Raw genomic sequence first — 13,258 nt, forward strand, 5'->3', positions numbered from 1 at the left:
GACTTTATTTGGGTGAGGAGAGCTTTATAATTGTGTTCATACAGTTTCTGGGTTTGTCTTTGGAGGTAGATTCCCAGGTATTTAATGTTGTCTACACTTATTTTAAATGGAATTTCTCTTTCTATCTCTTGTTTTGGGGCTTTGCTGTTCATATATAGAAATGCTAATAATTTATGTGGGTTTATCTTATATTCTGCTACTTTGCTGAATTTGTTAATTGTTTCAAGGAGGTTTTTAGATGATTTTCTTGAGTTCTCTAGGTATACCACCATATCATCTGCAAAGAGTAAAAGTTTATGCTTCCTCATTCCAATTCTGATTCCTTCCATTTCTTTTTCTTCTCTTATTGCTACTGCTAGCATTTCCAATACTATATTAAATAGTAACGGTGATAATGGGCATCCCTGTTTCACCCTTGGAATTTATTAGAAATGCTCTGAGTTTATTCTTATTAAATATAATTTATTGATATTTTTACATACTATTTATTATTTTAAGGAAAACTTCATTTATTCCTAAACTTTCTAGTGTTTTTTAATAGGAATGGATGATGTACTTTATTAAGAGATTTTTTTCTGCATCTATTGAGATAATCATATGATTTCTGTTGGTTTTACTATTGATATGTTTAATTATGTTGAGTGTTTTCCTAATGTTGAACCATCCCTGCCTGCCTGGTATAAATCCAACCTGATCATAGTATATTATCCTGGTAATAACTTGCTGTAGTCTTATTGCTAAAATTTTATTTAAGATTTTTGCATCAATATTCATTAGGGAGATTGGTTTATAACTTTCTTTTGTCTGTTTTGGTCCTTCCTGATTTAGGTATCAGCACCATGTTGGTATCATAAGGGGAGTTTTGGCAGAACTCCTTCCTCTCCTATTTTTTAAAAATAGTTTATGTTCAGTAGAATTCACTTGTAAATCCATCTGGACCTGGAGACTGTTTCTCAGGCTTTAACTTAAGTAGTTTATTGATGGTTTCTTCAATTTTTTTTTTCTGAAATAGGGTTATTTAAATAATTTATTTCCTCTTCTGTTAATCTGGGCAGTTTGCATTTTTTTTTACAGGTAAAGTCATTTTTATTAAATATACAAAAGCAAAACAAATTTTAAGGCTAGAAAATTCGAGCTCTTAAAATAACACTGTATTCAAATAAATTACTTAGATAAATGTAACTTTTATAAAAATATATAAAGCTCACCTCCATATACAGGTCTTGTTTCTGGACTGTTTAAATAATTTTATTTTTAAGAAAACATTTATCATTTGATATTATTTAAGTTTTGCAGATACTACTTTGTTAAGAATTAGGTTTCCCCCAGGACTCCCAATTTAAGCTTCAAATGGTTGTTTTTGAGTGTTTTATGCTGGTGGTATTCCTCTTCAGTGCACAAAACATCAGAAAAGAATTTGACAATTTTACAATATACAACATGACTTGTTATTTTTTGCAAGGCAATGGGGTTAAGTGACCTGCCCAAGGCCACACAGCTAAGTAATTATTAAATGTCTGAGGCTGGATTAAGGCTGGTACTCTATCCACTGCGCCACCTAGACACCCCTAGACTGTGTTTAAACTATAACATCTAAGGTGTTATCTTTCTACCATTAAAAGTTAACAACCTTGGCTACTAATTTTTTTGGGTCTTTGTGGTTTGGAAGCCTCCAAAATTTCTTCATAATCTGCACTCATCCCCTCAATCCAACGACCAACTGTGACCTTGTTATCTGAATTCTGATTTTCAGGACAATCTTTCTTAAAATGTTCCACAGAACCACAAAGTCTACAACCACCACCTTCAGCATAAAGTCCTTTAGGATTATCAGGACAGGATCTAGATATAGATGTCCCATCTCTCCACAAATGAAACATTTTACAAAAGGAAATTCTCCCATAGCTGGGTCTACTTTGGCTTTGCATTTGGTTATTTCATGTTCAGTGGAACCACAGCGGTAACAGATTCCAGTGCCCATATCTTGACTCTCAAGGACAGCAGGGCAATCTGCAACTCCATGGCCTGGTTTTCTGCAATGATAAAAGACCTGTGCATTTTTCTTTATTTTTTGTCTTTTCAACCTCCTTCCTTCTCGGTGACTATCTTTTTTGAGAGCTGTTGTTATTTCTTCTCTTATTTCCAGGCTATCTCCCATCACGTTCCCATTCTGTCTTAGATATTCCATGAATCCATTTACATCTTGATTGGTATAGGATTTTTTTTTCTTGTTTTTTGATTGGGGTGGATCATTCTTAAGGGAGAGCCCACTGGAATGAAAGTGCTTATCCTTTTGTAGATTTTGGGTTCCTCTCTCCATAGAGCCCTTCTTCAAGTCTTCCCATGATGTTGCTCTCAAAGCTTTCTTATTATGTGTTGTGTTGGTTCGTGCCCACCTGGTCATGGTTTCAACCAAAGTACCCTCCTTCCCATTGGCCCGGGGGGGTGCAGCCCGGAACTGGAAGTTTGTATTTTTGTAAATATTTATCCATTTCACTCAAGTTGTCCAATTTATTGGCATATAGTTCGGCACAGTAGCTTCAAATTATCTCAAATTCCTCATTGACGGGTGGTTCACCCTTTTCATTTTTGATACTGGTAATTTGGTTATCTTCTTTCTTTTTTTTTTAAATCAGATTAACCATAAGTTTATCTATTTTATTGGCTTTTTCATAAAACCAACTCTTAGATTTATTTATGAGATCAATGTAGGGGTTTTTTTTTGCTTTCTATTAATCTCTCCCTTGATTTTCAGAATTTCTAATTTGGTATTTAATTGGGGGTGTTTAATTTGTTCTTTTTTAATCGCATACCCAATTCACTGATCTCCTCTTTCTCTATTATATTCATATAGGCAATTAGAGATATAAAGTTTCCCCTCAAAACTGCCTTTGCTGCATCTCATAAATTAGATGTTTCATTATTATCATTTTCTTGGATATAATTATTGATTATTTCTATTATTTGCTGTTTGAGCCACCTATTATTTAAGATAAAGTTATTTAATTTCCAATCAGTTCTTGGTTTATCTTTCTCTGGCCCTTATTACCTGTAATTTTTATTGCATCATGGTCTGAGAAGTATATATTTATTATTTCTGCCTTTCTGCATTTGATTTTAAGGTTCTTGTGCCCTAGTACATGGTCAATTTTTGTGAAGGTGTTATGTATGCATTGCTGAGAAAAAGGTATATTCTTTTCTATCCCCATTAAGTTTTCTCCAGAGGTCTATCATATCTAAGTTTTCTAAGATTTAATTCAGCTTCTTAACTTCCTTCTTGTTTATTTTGTTGTTACATTTATCTAATTCTGAGAGAGGGAGATTGAGGTCTCCCATTATTAAAGTTTTGTTGTCTATTTCTCCTTGTAATTCATTCAGCTTTTCCTCTAGGAATCTTGATACTATACCGCTAGATGCATACATGTTTAGTAATGTTATAGCTCCATTTCCAATGAGGCCTTTTAAGAAGATGTAGTTTCCTTCCTTACCCCTTTTAATGAGATTGATTTTTGCTTTTACTTTGTCTGAGATTAGGATCATTACCCCAGATTTTTTTAATTCCACTGAGGCATAATATATTTTGCTCCAACTTTTTACTTTACCCTATATTTATCTCTCTGCTTCAAATGTGTTTCTTGTAAACAATATATTGTAGGATTCTGTTTTTTAATCCATTCTGCTGTTTCCATTTTATGGGACAGTTCATCCTATTCACATTTACAGTTAAGATTACTAATTCTGTATTTCCCTTCCTGTTACCTTTCTCTATTTATATTTATCTTTTTTCTTTTTTCTTATTCCTCCTTACCAAAATTTTACTATCTTTTACTATTGTTCCCCTTTAATTTTTCTTTTAGAAATTTAACTTTCAGTTTATTTTTCACTTATACCTTCCCTTCCCTTTTATCAGTCCCTTCTTCTCGTATCTTTCCCCTTCCCAGTCCCCTGCTTCCCTGTAGATTAAGTTAGAGTTTTATACCCAAGTGGGAATCTTATTCCCTCACTGAGCTAAATCTATTGAATAGAATTTACTCAGCATTCACATTCTCCCTTATTTCCCTCTAAAATTATAAATAGTTGTGCCTCTTCCCTTGATGCTCTAATATTATTAATCAAGTATCATCAATCACAGTTCAATTATGATTGCTTGATAAGCTCCTATTGTTATCAAGATATCATCCCAGATTGTTTATTTGATTGCTTGATAAGCAGCACTGACTTAAATTGCATCAAATTATTATTATAATCATTTTTTTACCTTACCCCCCTTTTCAAGTACCTTTCAAATAACAAAAAATTCTCCTTACTAGCCAAAGTATCATCCAAAGCCATATCATTTTTTGAACTATTTATGCCTCTCCCCCAAGGTCTATTTTTCTTTCACACTTTACCCCCCCCCCCCCCCCCATCTAACACCTTGTTAAGTGAAGCACTGGATGCTGATCTAAGTAACTGTAAGAATCTTGAAGATCTCTGAGTACTGGGAGGCCCTAGAGGTCTCACTGAGAACTTTACAAATGATTGCAATTTACAGAGAGACGATCTCAGGTCCTTGCAGTTTATAATGCCCTCATTTGATGAGGTGCTTAGCATCTTGTAATTAAAGTGGGTCAAAGTATAATGAGACACTTAAGTTAAAGTTAAGACTCCTGCTTTTTTTTTTCCTTTCAGGGCTTTTTGTCTCAAACATAGTGATGTGATCTTAGACCTCTTCAGTTTGAGAGACAAGACCCAATTACACCCATATCCTTTAGTTCATGCTCTTCAATTATATCCTACCCACAAATTTTCCTTAGAGAAATAAAGTTCTAAAGAAATAGAATTGTTACAACTCCCCTTTTAGGGACCAAAATTTGTTTAAAACAATTTTGTTTTTTCAATCTCCTTTTTCATTTACCTTTTTTATGTAACTCTTTAGTCATGTATTCTCTGTTCAATTCTTGTCTTTGTGTTAGGAAATTCTGGAAGTCCTGTATTTCACTGAACATCCATCTTTTTCCCTGACAGTACATGCTCAATTTGGCAGGATAGTACATTCTGGGTTGTAATCCCAGGTCCTTAGTTCTCTAAAATATGTTATTTCTGTTCTGCTGATCCTTCAGTGTTGAGGTTGATAGGTCCTGTGTAAGTTTGATTGTGTTCCCTTTGTATTTGAATTGTTTACATTTTGCTGCTTGCAATATTCTCTCTTTTACTTGAAGGTTCTAGAATTTGGCTATTACAGCCCTTGGAGTTTTTATCCTGGGGTCTCTTTTTATAGGGGTTCAGTGGATTCTTTCAACTGGTATATCGTTGTCTTGTTCTAGTAGATTGGGGAAGTTTCCCCTTATAATTTCCTGCATGATGTTTTCCAGGTTCTTTTGTTGATCCAGGCTTTCTGGTAATCCAATGATTCATAGATTGTCTCTCCTGGATCTGTTTTCCAGGTCATTTCTTTTCCCTAGAAGATACTTTACATTTTCTTCAATTTTTTCAGCATTTTTATTTTGTTCAATAGAATTTTGTAGTCTTGTAGATTCATTAGTTTCTAACTGCTCAATTCTAATTTTTAGGATTTTATTTTCTTCCATTATTTTCTTTGTTTCATTTCCAGTTGGTTATTTTTACTTTTAATGGAGTTGATTTCTTTGGTCAACTTGTCACAGTTTTCCTGCATGACTTTCATTTCTTTTATCCATTATTCTTCATCCTCTCAGGGTTCAGACTTTGCTTGGGATAGGAATACTCCTTGCTGACTTGCTATCTAGCTGCTGGGACCTCTGTTATTATTAAGCTGTCAGGACTTGGATTGTACTGTGGCTAAAAGCCTACTGCTGGCTGTCCTTGCTCCCCCCCATCCTGCACTTTACTTCCCCCTTTTCCCCCAAAGAAACAGACCTTCACTGAAGATCCTACATGATGTCTACAGTTGAAAACTTCTTTGAATCTTCTCCTTTTTTCTTGGTAGGATCTGAAGTGTGAATGTCAGAGTAGAGGCATCATTTATCTTTGGTAGGAAAAGGCTCTGGGAGTAGGTTAGCTTCACAGCACCATCTTGGCTCTGCACTGGAAGATCTCAAAGTTTTTCATCTCTTTTCCTCTCCTGTTCTCCCTGCCACTGCCTTGTCCTCTCTTTCCTCTAAGTTTCTGGATCTATGTTGATTAAAGTTCGCTCTCTCTCTCTCTCTCTCTCTCTCTCTCTCTCTCTCTCTCTCTCCCTCCCTCCCTCCCTCTCCCTCTCCCTCTCCCTCTCCCCAAGACCTCAACAAGAAGTTTTATAAAACTTTGTAACACTGTTTGGTCTCACCGTAATCTAGAGTATCAGGAAAAATGACCTGTTAATGGGACTTTAATGTATGCTACTATTTTCCATCTGCAGCATAGGAAAGTTGACAGAACTCTTCTCTTCTAGTGTTCTCAGGATTTATGGAACTTAGGTTTAGTCTGGTTCCCACCCTTTCCATCACTATGGCTGAACCTAGAATAACCATGGATGTGGCAGGCCAAATTCACAGAGGCTATCACTAGTTATACTCAGTAGAGATAGGACAGACCTGACAACCCAGAGCAGAAGTTGAGAAGAAAAGGGTCCAGGTGTTACCTGGAAAGAGAAGTAGCTGGCATCTTAAAAGAGACCTCCTTATCAATACAATCAACAGTATGTCATTAGAGTTTATCAGATTCCCAATAAGGAGTTAACTCTAGAATATAGGGGACAAAGGAAGAACCAAAGACAAAACTTGTGTTGAGTCACCAGGAAGCAGAACTAAAACACAAATTCCCAGAAGCCTGAACCTGATGTTAGGCATGATATCCAGGACCAAGTATGACCTGTCAACCTATCAAAACAAGAGAATGAGATGAATAGCAAAAAACGAAAGCACAAAGCTCCAATAGAGAAATCAAAGCTGAGGATATTAGCAAATAGATGAAAATGCTGGAACATAATAAAGAACTACTATGGCTGAAGAGAAAATGAAATGGTAACCCCAGAAGAAAAAGAATGCTACAAGAAATCTAAGTAGAGCTTCAGAGTAAAGTATATACTGGTCACAAGGAATATAAATTAGAAAGAAATTGAAGTGGGGGAAATGTTAAGAAAAATTTGTTCTTTAATTAATCTGTTCCCTCTGCATTGACCAATTGACCACATACCTTCCATTAACAGTGATCTCACTACCATCTCAAATGTCCAGGTTATAAAATGAAGTCAGTGAACTTTTAGTGAAATACCTTGCCCCAAACTGGCAAGGAAGGACTCCTGTAAATCCCAGTTCCCAGGCACAAAACAAGCCTCTATCAACTAAACAATGGATCCTGCCTTAGCCTGAAAGTATTAAGTCTCTGCACAAATAACCTAATTACCTCATCTCTGCTCTCCAAGCTATCTAACCCCCAAGTTCTCCTTAAAAATTTGCTCACTCAGTTGAGTTTCTTGACTTCCTTTGGAAGATCTCTGAGGGAGTGTAATTCCCCAAATAACCTCTCATTCCCCTTTGCACTTCCTTACTATGTATCCCAACTTGCCCCTCTCGTTTAGAGGTCAACCTGCTTTTAGGGAGTATCATTCCCACCTTCATCATGCAGTTGGATCCACGTTAATCTAAACCCAATCACTGTCTCATGGCTGATCCCTTTTCCTTTTACTCCCTTTCTTAATTGGGCTGTTCTCCTCAGATCAAAGTTCTTTGTTGTTTAAATTTATTGTCTTAAGAACTTTTTTACCTTGCTAAAGAATCTAACCAGTGAGCTTTTTGTAGTAACTTGTGAAATTCTGAAACAAATTGTGGATTAAAATATATGCCTTTTCTTAAAAAAAAAAGAAAAGAGAATGATATATACAGTAACAACAATGTAGATGAAAAGAAGTTATACATTTAAAAAAATCAAAAGTAGGTAAAAAAATTATGAAGATTAATCAGAGCTATAAGGAGATATCTCCAACTTACTCCTTGGTGGAGGTCAGAGGTCCATAAGCATAACAAATTGCATATATTTTTGTACTTTTTTTCCCTATATATCTATGATTTTTCTTCTCAAAAAAATGCTATTTGTCATATTGAAATGGCTCTTGGGGAGGGATGAGAGATACATGGGAAAATTAAGATGATGTAAGAAACAAAATTTCAATAAAAACTTGTTTTTAAAAGAAGATATCAAACTCGAAATTTTTTCCAAAAGGAAGTTTAAAAGTTAAAGAATTCTAACACACATAGAATTTATACTTAAAAAACTACACTTTAAAAAAAAAGGTCAGTTCTTTATCTGGTGACAGGCTAAATGAATTGTGATTTATTCTTATCTTGTTTTTAAGTTTATTGACAACTGTCTTATTAAGTACTTAGTTGCTTTTATTGAGTAATTGACCTTTCTCCATTTACTTTGAAACCTAAACATTTACCTGTCTTCTTCTACTCAAGGGAACATATTATAGAAGGTATACTTTGATTCAATTTAAGGAATAATGGTTTACTCTTAGCATTGGATATTTCAGCAGGGAGAACTAATTGACTTCTAAATTCTGGTCTAGATTTAATAATCTATGACTTTATAGCTCAGGCATGGAGGACCAGAATGGGGAAATAAGATAATTTTCTATCTCTTCCTAAAACCAGTTAAAGTAGAACATTATATACATTCAGATTTAAATAGAAATTCCACTCATATTGCAAAGTCAATTAAAAATGACTCATAGATTACTTGTTATTTTGTTCTATTCATACTTTTGCTCCCATTAATGAGAATGAGTTGAACCTAACCTCCTCAGCATTTTCTACAAATCAAGATTCAAAAGAAATAGAAAATAGTTCCAATATTAAGGCTTAAAAGGAAAAAGAACCATACTATTCTAAAAATAATATTAGTAAATGTAATTAAGATAAAATAGCTTCTCTTTTTTGTTTTTTGAAAATCAGAATTAATCACTAACATTTCTTAAAGTATTACTCACAAAGTCATGAATTGTGCTGCCACAAATCTATTATTTTTTTCTCCTTATTAAAAAACAAATACTACAGATGCAGATGTATGTCTCAGTATGCACAACAGTATCTATGCTTGCATAAATATTTAAAGTCAGACCTTCGAATTTACAATGAATTATACATATAATGAATTTATATATTATATATAATTAATTATATATATATAATGAATTGAGTAGTGAAATGATAATTTACAAAATAAGGTAAGAGTAAACTTAGATGTATGGCAGAACTCTGTTAGACATTAATATATGCTGTTGATATCCTAAAACCAAAAAAGTAATGATATCATTCAGACTCCATCTAAATAAAGTTAATACATCTACTCCAGGGAGATCTTAATAGGGCTTGATGAAACCTTATTGCTAAAATTTTTAAATTATCAGATGGTTTTGTAACTGAGGCACAAGCATAGCTTCTTGTCTAGCACATCTTTTTCTACTCTTATTCTAATGATACACATTCAATTACTACAGAAAAGAAAAGGATCAAATCAAAAACATCTGTAGTTTGCCTTATAATTACTGGATCTTCCCCATGGAGACTGACCTTTTAACACTGATTCTAGTCCCTGAAAGGCTAAATGACAGAGGATATTCACATGGTTTAAATGTGTAACATGATTACAAGGAATTAAATATACACTGTCATTTTCAACCTTAGTTTATGTTAACATAAGCTTTTACTTTATGATCTTATGTTTAATCTCTTTGCTCAGTATGTAGTAGTTCAATTTACTATTAGCAGGATCCACAAGCCATTGAAAGAGAATATTCTGATTATATAATAAGGTTGGATACTGTTTTTGAGATTATTAGGCAACCATTACTTTTACCTGTAATAGGAATCTTTTCTACCAAGCTTTCTTCTTTGCTCTCATCTTCACATGCACTAGTAACTTCTGAAAATGGAACAGACAACATGTTTCAAAGTCACACTGATCAGACTGGTTTTGTTTTCTTTTAAGACCTATTCCCTTTAATTTCTCACTTTGATTATCTCTTCTTTATTGATCTAAACTATCCATTACTGTTCTTAGACAGGAAACCTACAGTGAATTTTATAGTTATATTTTCTGTCTGTGGAAATATAAATTCTGACAGAATTTAAAAATACAAAACAACCTATATCCTCTCTATCTTTCAAAAGCAAAAGTGTGCATCTACCAAAAATCTTGGAAATAGGATGACTGGATTAGATTAAAAGTACTATTGATGTTAGCAATAGAATACCACAAATTGCTGAGATGAAAAATTGATCATTTACGTGCATAAAATGTACCACACCTAAACTATCTGACTCATTATTCTTTGAAGAGAAATGCTCTGAACCAATAAAATAATGCCCACAGTAAGTTGAAATAAACAATTTTAGGGTTGTAAAACAAAGCAAATTCAATTAATTGATCCTTAAAATACTTTTGTGTAATAACTCTAACCACAAAAGATAAGTCTTGCTAAGATGTTATAAATTGTGAAAAATATTTTCCCCAGATATTCAAATTTAGCGAAATTAGGATCCAATATTAATATTTTAGAGAGAAAAAAGATGTAACCCTGAGTTAGGTGGATACTAAGCTCTAATAGTGCTTATTAGAATGAGAAGGTACATATTTATCAGAAAGGAACTACAAAATCGAAAGATGTAGTCAACAAAATGAGAATGTTATTACTCTCTCATCTTCAATGTTGTATTTTATAACTATATCTTGAGAATTAGGTATCATATGTGCTATGGACAGATCCTTTAACAATGGTTACCTTGTTCCCTTGTACCAACGCTGTCAAGCTGCTGAGCATATTTTTCTTGCTTTATTCCACTATTGTCATTCAGAATAGATGGCAAGCTGCAAGATGATTCATTACTGTGAATAGACGACCTATCTTCACACTCTTCTGTAAGGGTTTTTTTCAATAATGCCATAGCCTACAGTATTAAAACACACACATGTATACCAAGAAATCAAAATAAACTGCTGTTACATTTCCCTTAGTCTGTTATGTATCAGTTTAAAAAGTAATTTGGGGAATGACATTTAACAAAAATTATCTCCAAATTTAGTTAAATTTTATTATTTCATATTATATTATGAATATTTCCTATTCATATATGAATATATTCATATTATTTCATATTCATATTTTCAATTCTGAAATTTTCATTAATGATTAAAATCTTTTTTTTCTTTTAGGGAATATATTCTCCAAATCACATAGTATATGCCATTTAAGGTTAGAAAGCACACTATCAATGTACTTAATATTTCTTAATCTGGAATGGTTTATTCTTACTTACATGTGAATATGTTACCCTATCAACCCCAAAATATTTAGGTATATGAATATATGTATGGGGAAAGAGAATTCATACCACATTGGGTAAATTACTCTTCTGTTAAACATTTTTTACTTTCTTGAGATCAAGGTGATAAAAAGAAAATACATTCTTGCCTAAAAGCATTCAAGTCACTATTGATTTGGACTGAGAAAGGCACCTGGAAGAAAGATGATCAGATTTTTCTACTCTATCCTTCAAAAACTACCCAACTAACCCCAGAATTTTACAGAAGTGACTCTCAGCTTGCAGAAAGGCTTCTCTGAGGAGGGGATACACTAAGCAAACTAAGCAAACACTAATATTACCTCTACATAAGGTATAAACATTTATATACTTTCCCCTAAACTTAGGCAATTTGAGAATACTTAAAAACTACCTTTCTTTCAAAGAGTTCAAAATCTAATTGTATATGTAATCTCTATAGCTCTAGTGAAGTGGGAAACAAGTTTGATCAAAGCCCATTTTACACATGGAAAACTAATCTTTAAAATCATATAGCCAATGGTGATGCTTGGTTGGCCAAGTCTTCACAGCAAAATTAAATTATTTGGTTCATAAAAGTTTTATTCCTAAGGATTTTTGAGTCAGTAGGATACCATTTAATACAAACAACTGACCATTCTCTTCAATTTCATTCAATCTGACTGGCATTTATATAGGGATTCTTTGTTATATATGTTCATCACTGATATAACAAACCTGTGAAATAGGTACTATGTGTTCTCTAGTTCTTGTCAAATGGGTCTTCTCACTATTCCCCTCTCTTCCTTTACACAGTTCTCCTCTAAGCCGAGGCAACTCTCCTCTTCATTTCTGCTTCCTGAAACAATTTTCTCCCTTTAAACTTAGCACAAGTACCACCTCCTAGAGAAGCCACCCCTGAGACCTTCTGTGTTAGTTCTCCCCTCTTGAAATTACTTTGTTTTTATATTGTAGATATGAGGTGTCTCAGAAGTCTTTATGTAATTTTTAAGTTCTTGTGAAATTATTCTCACATCAACAGCTAGAAAGGAATTGCTTTCAATTGGGGGAATAAATGAAAGAGGTGGCTAAGGGAGGGGCCCTAAATAAGAGGAAAGAAGTTTTAAAAATGGAATTAAGGGGGTCAGTTAGGTGGTACAATGAACAGAGCACCAGCCCTGGAGTCAGGAGGACCCGAGTTCAAATCTGACCTCAGACACTTAATAATTACCTAGCTATGACCTTGGCCAAGTCACTTAACCCCATTGCCTTGAAAAAAAACTTTAAAAAAAAGAACAAAAGAACAAAAAAAGGAAATTAAGTTTTAAAAGTAGAAAAGTTGAGCTGGAAGGGATCCACCAAATCTTCTACTCCAATATCAAAATTCACACAGGTATTAGGTATGGAAGAGTGGCCCCTTTGGCTATCTCAGGCTTCACATCTATAACATGGGGATAATACCTCCAGGGTGGTTGTGTGGATCAAATGGGGCAACAATTGTAAAGTGCTTAGCATAGTGCCTAGCATACAGCAAATCTGTATAAATGGCAGCTACTAAGGTTATTAAGTAGCAGAAGTGGGATGTAAACCTGAAGATTACCCAGTTTATTTAGAGTTTTTCCCTATAATATGGCAAAGACTCCTTAGAAGAAAGGGATGGATCAACAGGCCTACAAATGTTCCAACTTGGGGCAGCTAGGTGGTGCAGTGGATAAAGCACCGGGCCTGGAGTCAGGAGTACCTGGGTTCAAATCCGGTCTCAGACACTTAATGATTACCTAGCTGTGTGGCCTTGGGCAAGCTACTTAATCCTGTTTGCCTTGCACAAACCTAAAAAAAAAAAAAAAAGTTCCAACTTGACCTGTTTTATAGAGTTGCTGACTCTGAAACACAGGTACTGGATTAAATAAAAACACAATAACATTATCAATATTTCTTAAAGAAGTTTAATTAAGGTAAAGCTCTCATCATGAGGTAAATGATCTCAGACATTGCCT

At 34.0% G+C, this 13,258-nt stretch overlaps 1 protein-coding gene and 1 pseudogene across 3 annotated transcripts in view; both read right to left on the reverse strand.

Annotated features, from left to right (window-relative positions):
* LOC141504386 (centrosomal protein kizuna-like) overlaps positions 1-13,258 on the reverse strand; it is a 163,075-nt gene that overhangs the window by 33,622 nt on the left and 116,195 nt on the right. For all 3 annotated transcript variants that reach the window (XM_074209341.1, XM_074209339.1, XM_074209340.1), the window contains 2 exons: positions 10,724-10,889; positions 9,799-9,864 (listed from right to left, as the gene is read on the reverse strand). In XM_074209341.1, the coding sequence (XP_074065442.1) occupies positions 9,799-9,864; positions 10,724-10,889 (232 nt within the window). The remainder of the gene's footprint in view (positions 1-9,798; positions 9,865-10,723; positions 10,890-13,258) is intronic.
* Positions 559-4,233, reverse strand: LOC141504387 (zinc finger CCHC domain-containing protein 9 pseudogene; annotated as a pseudogene).

This window comes from Macrotis lagotis, chromosome 1 (assembly GCF_037893015.1).
Source record: "Macrotis lagotis isolate mMagLag1 chromosome 1, bilby.v1.9.chrom.fasta, whole genome shotgun sequence".
Classification (NCBI taxonomy): domain Eukaryota; kingdom Metazoa; phylum Chordata; class Mammalia; order Peramelemorphia; family Peramelidae; genus Macrotis; species Macrotis lagotis.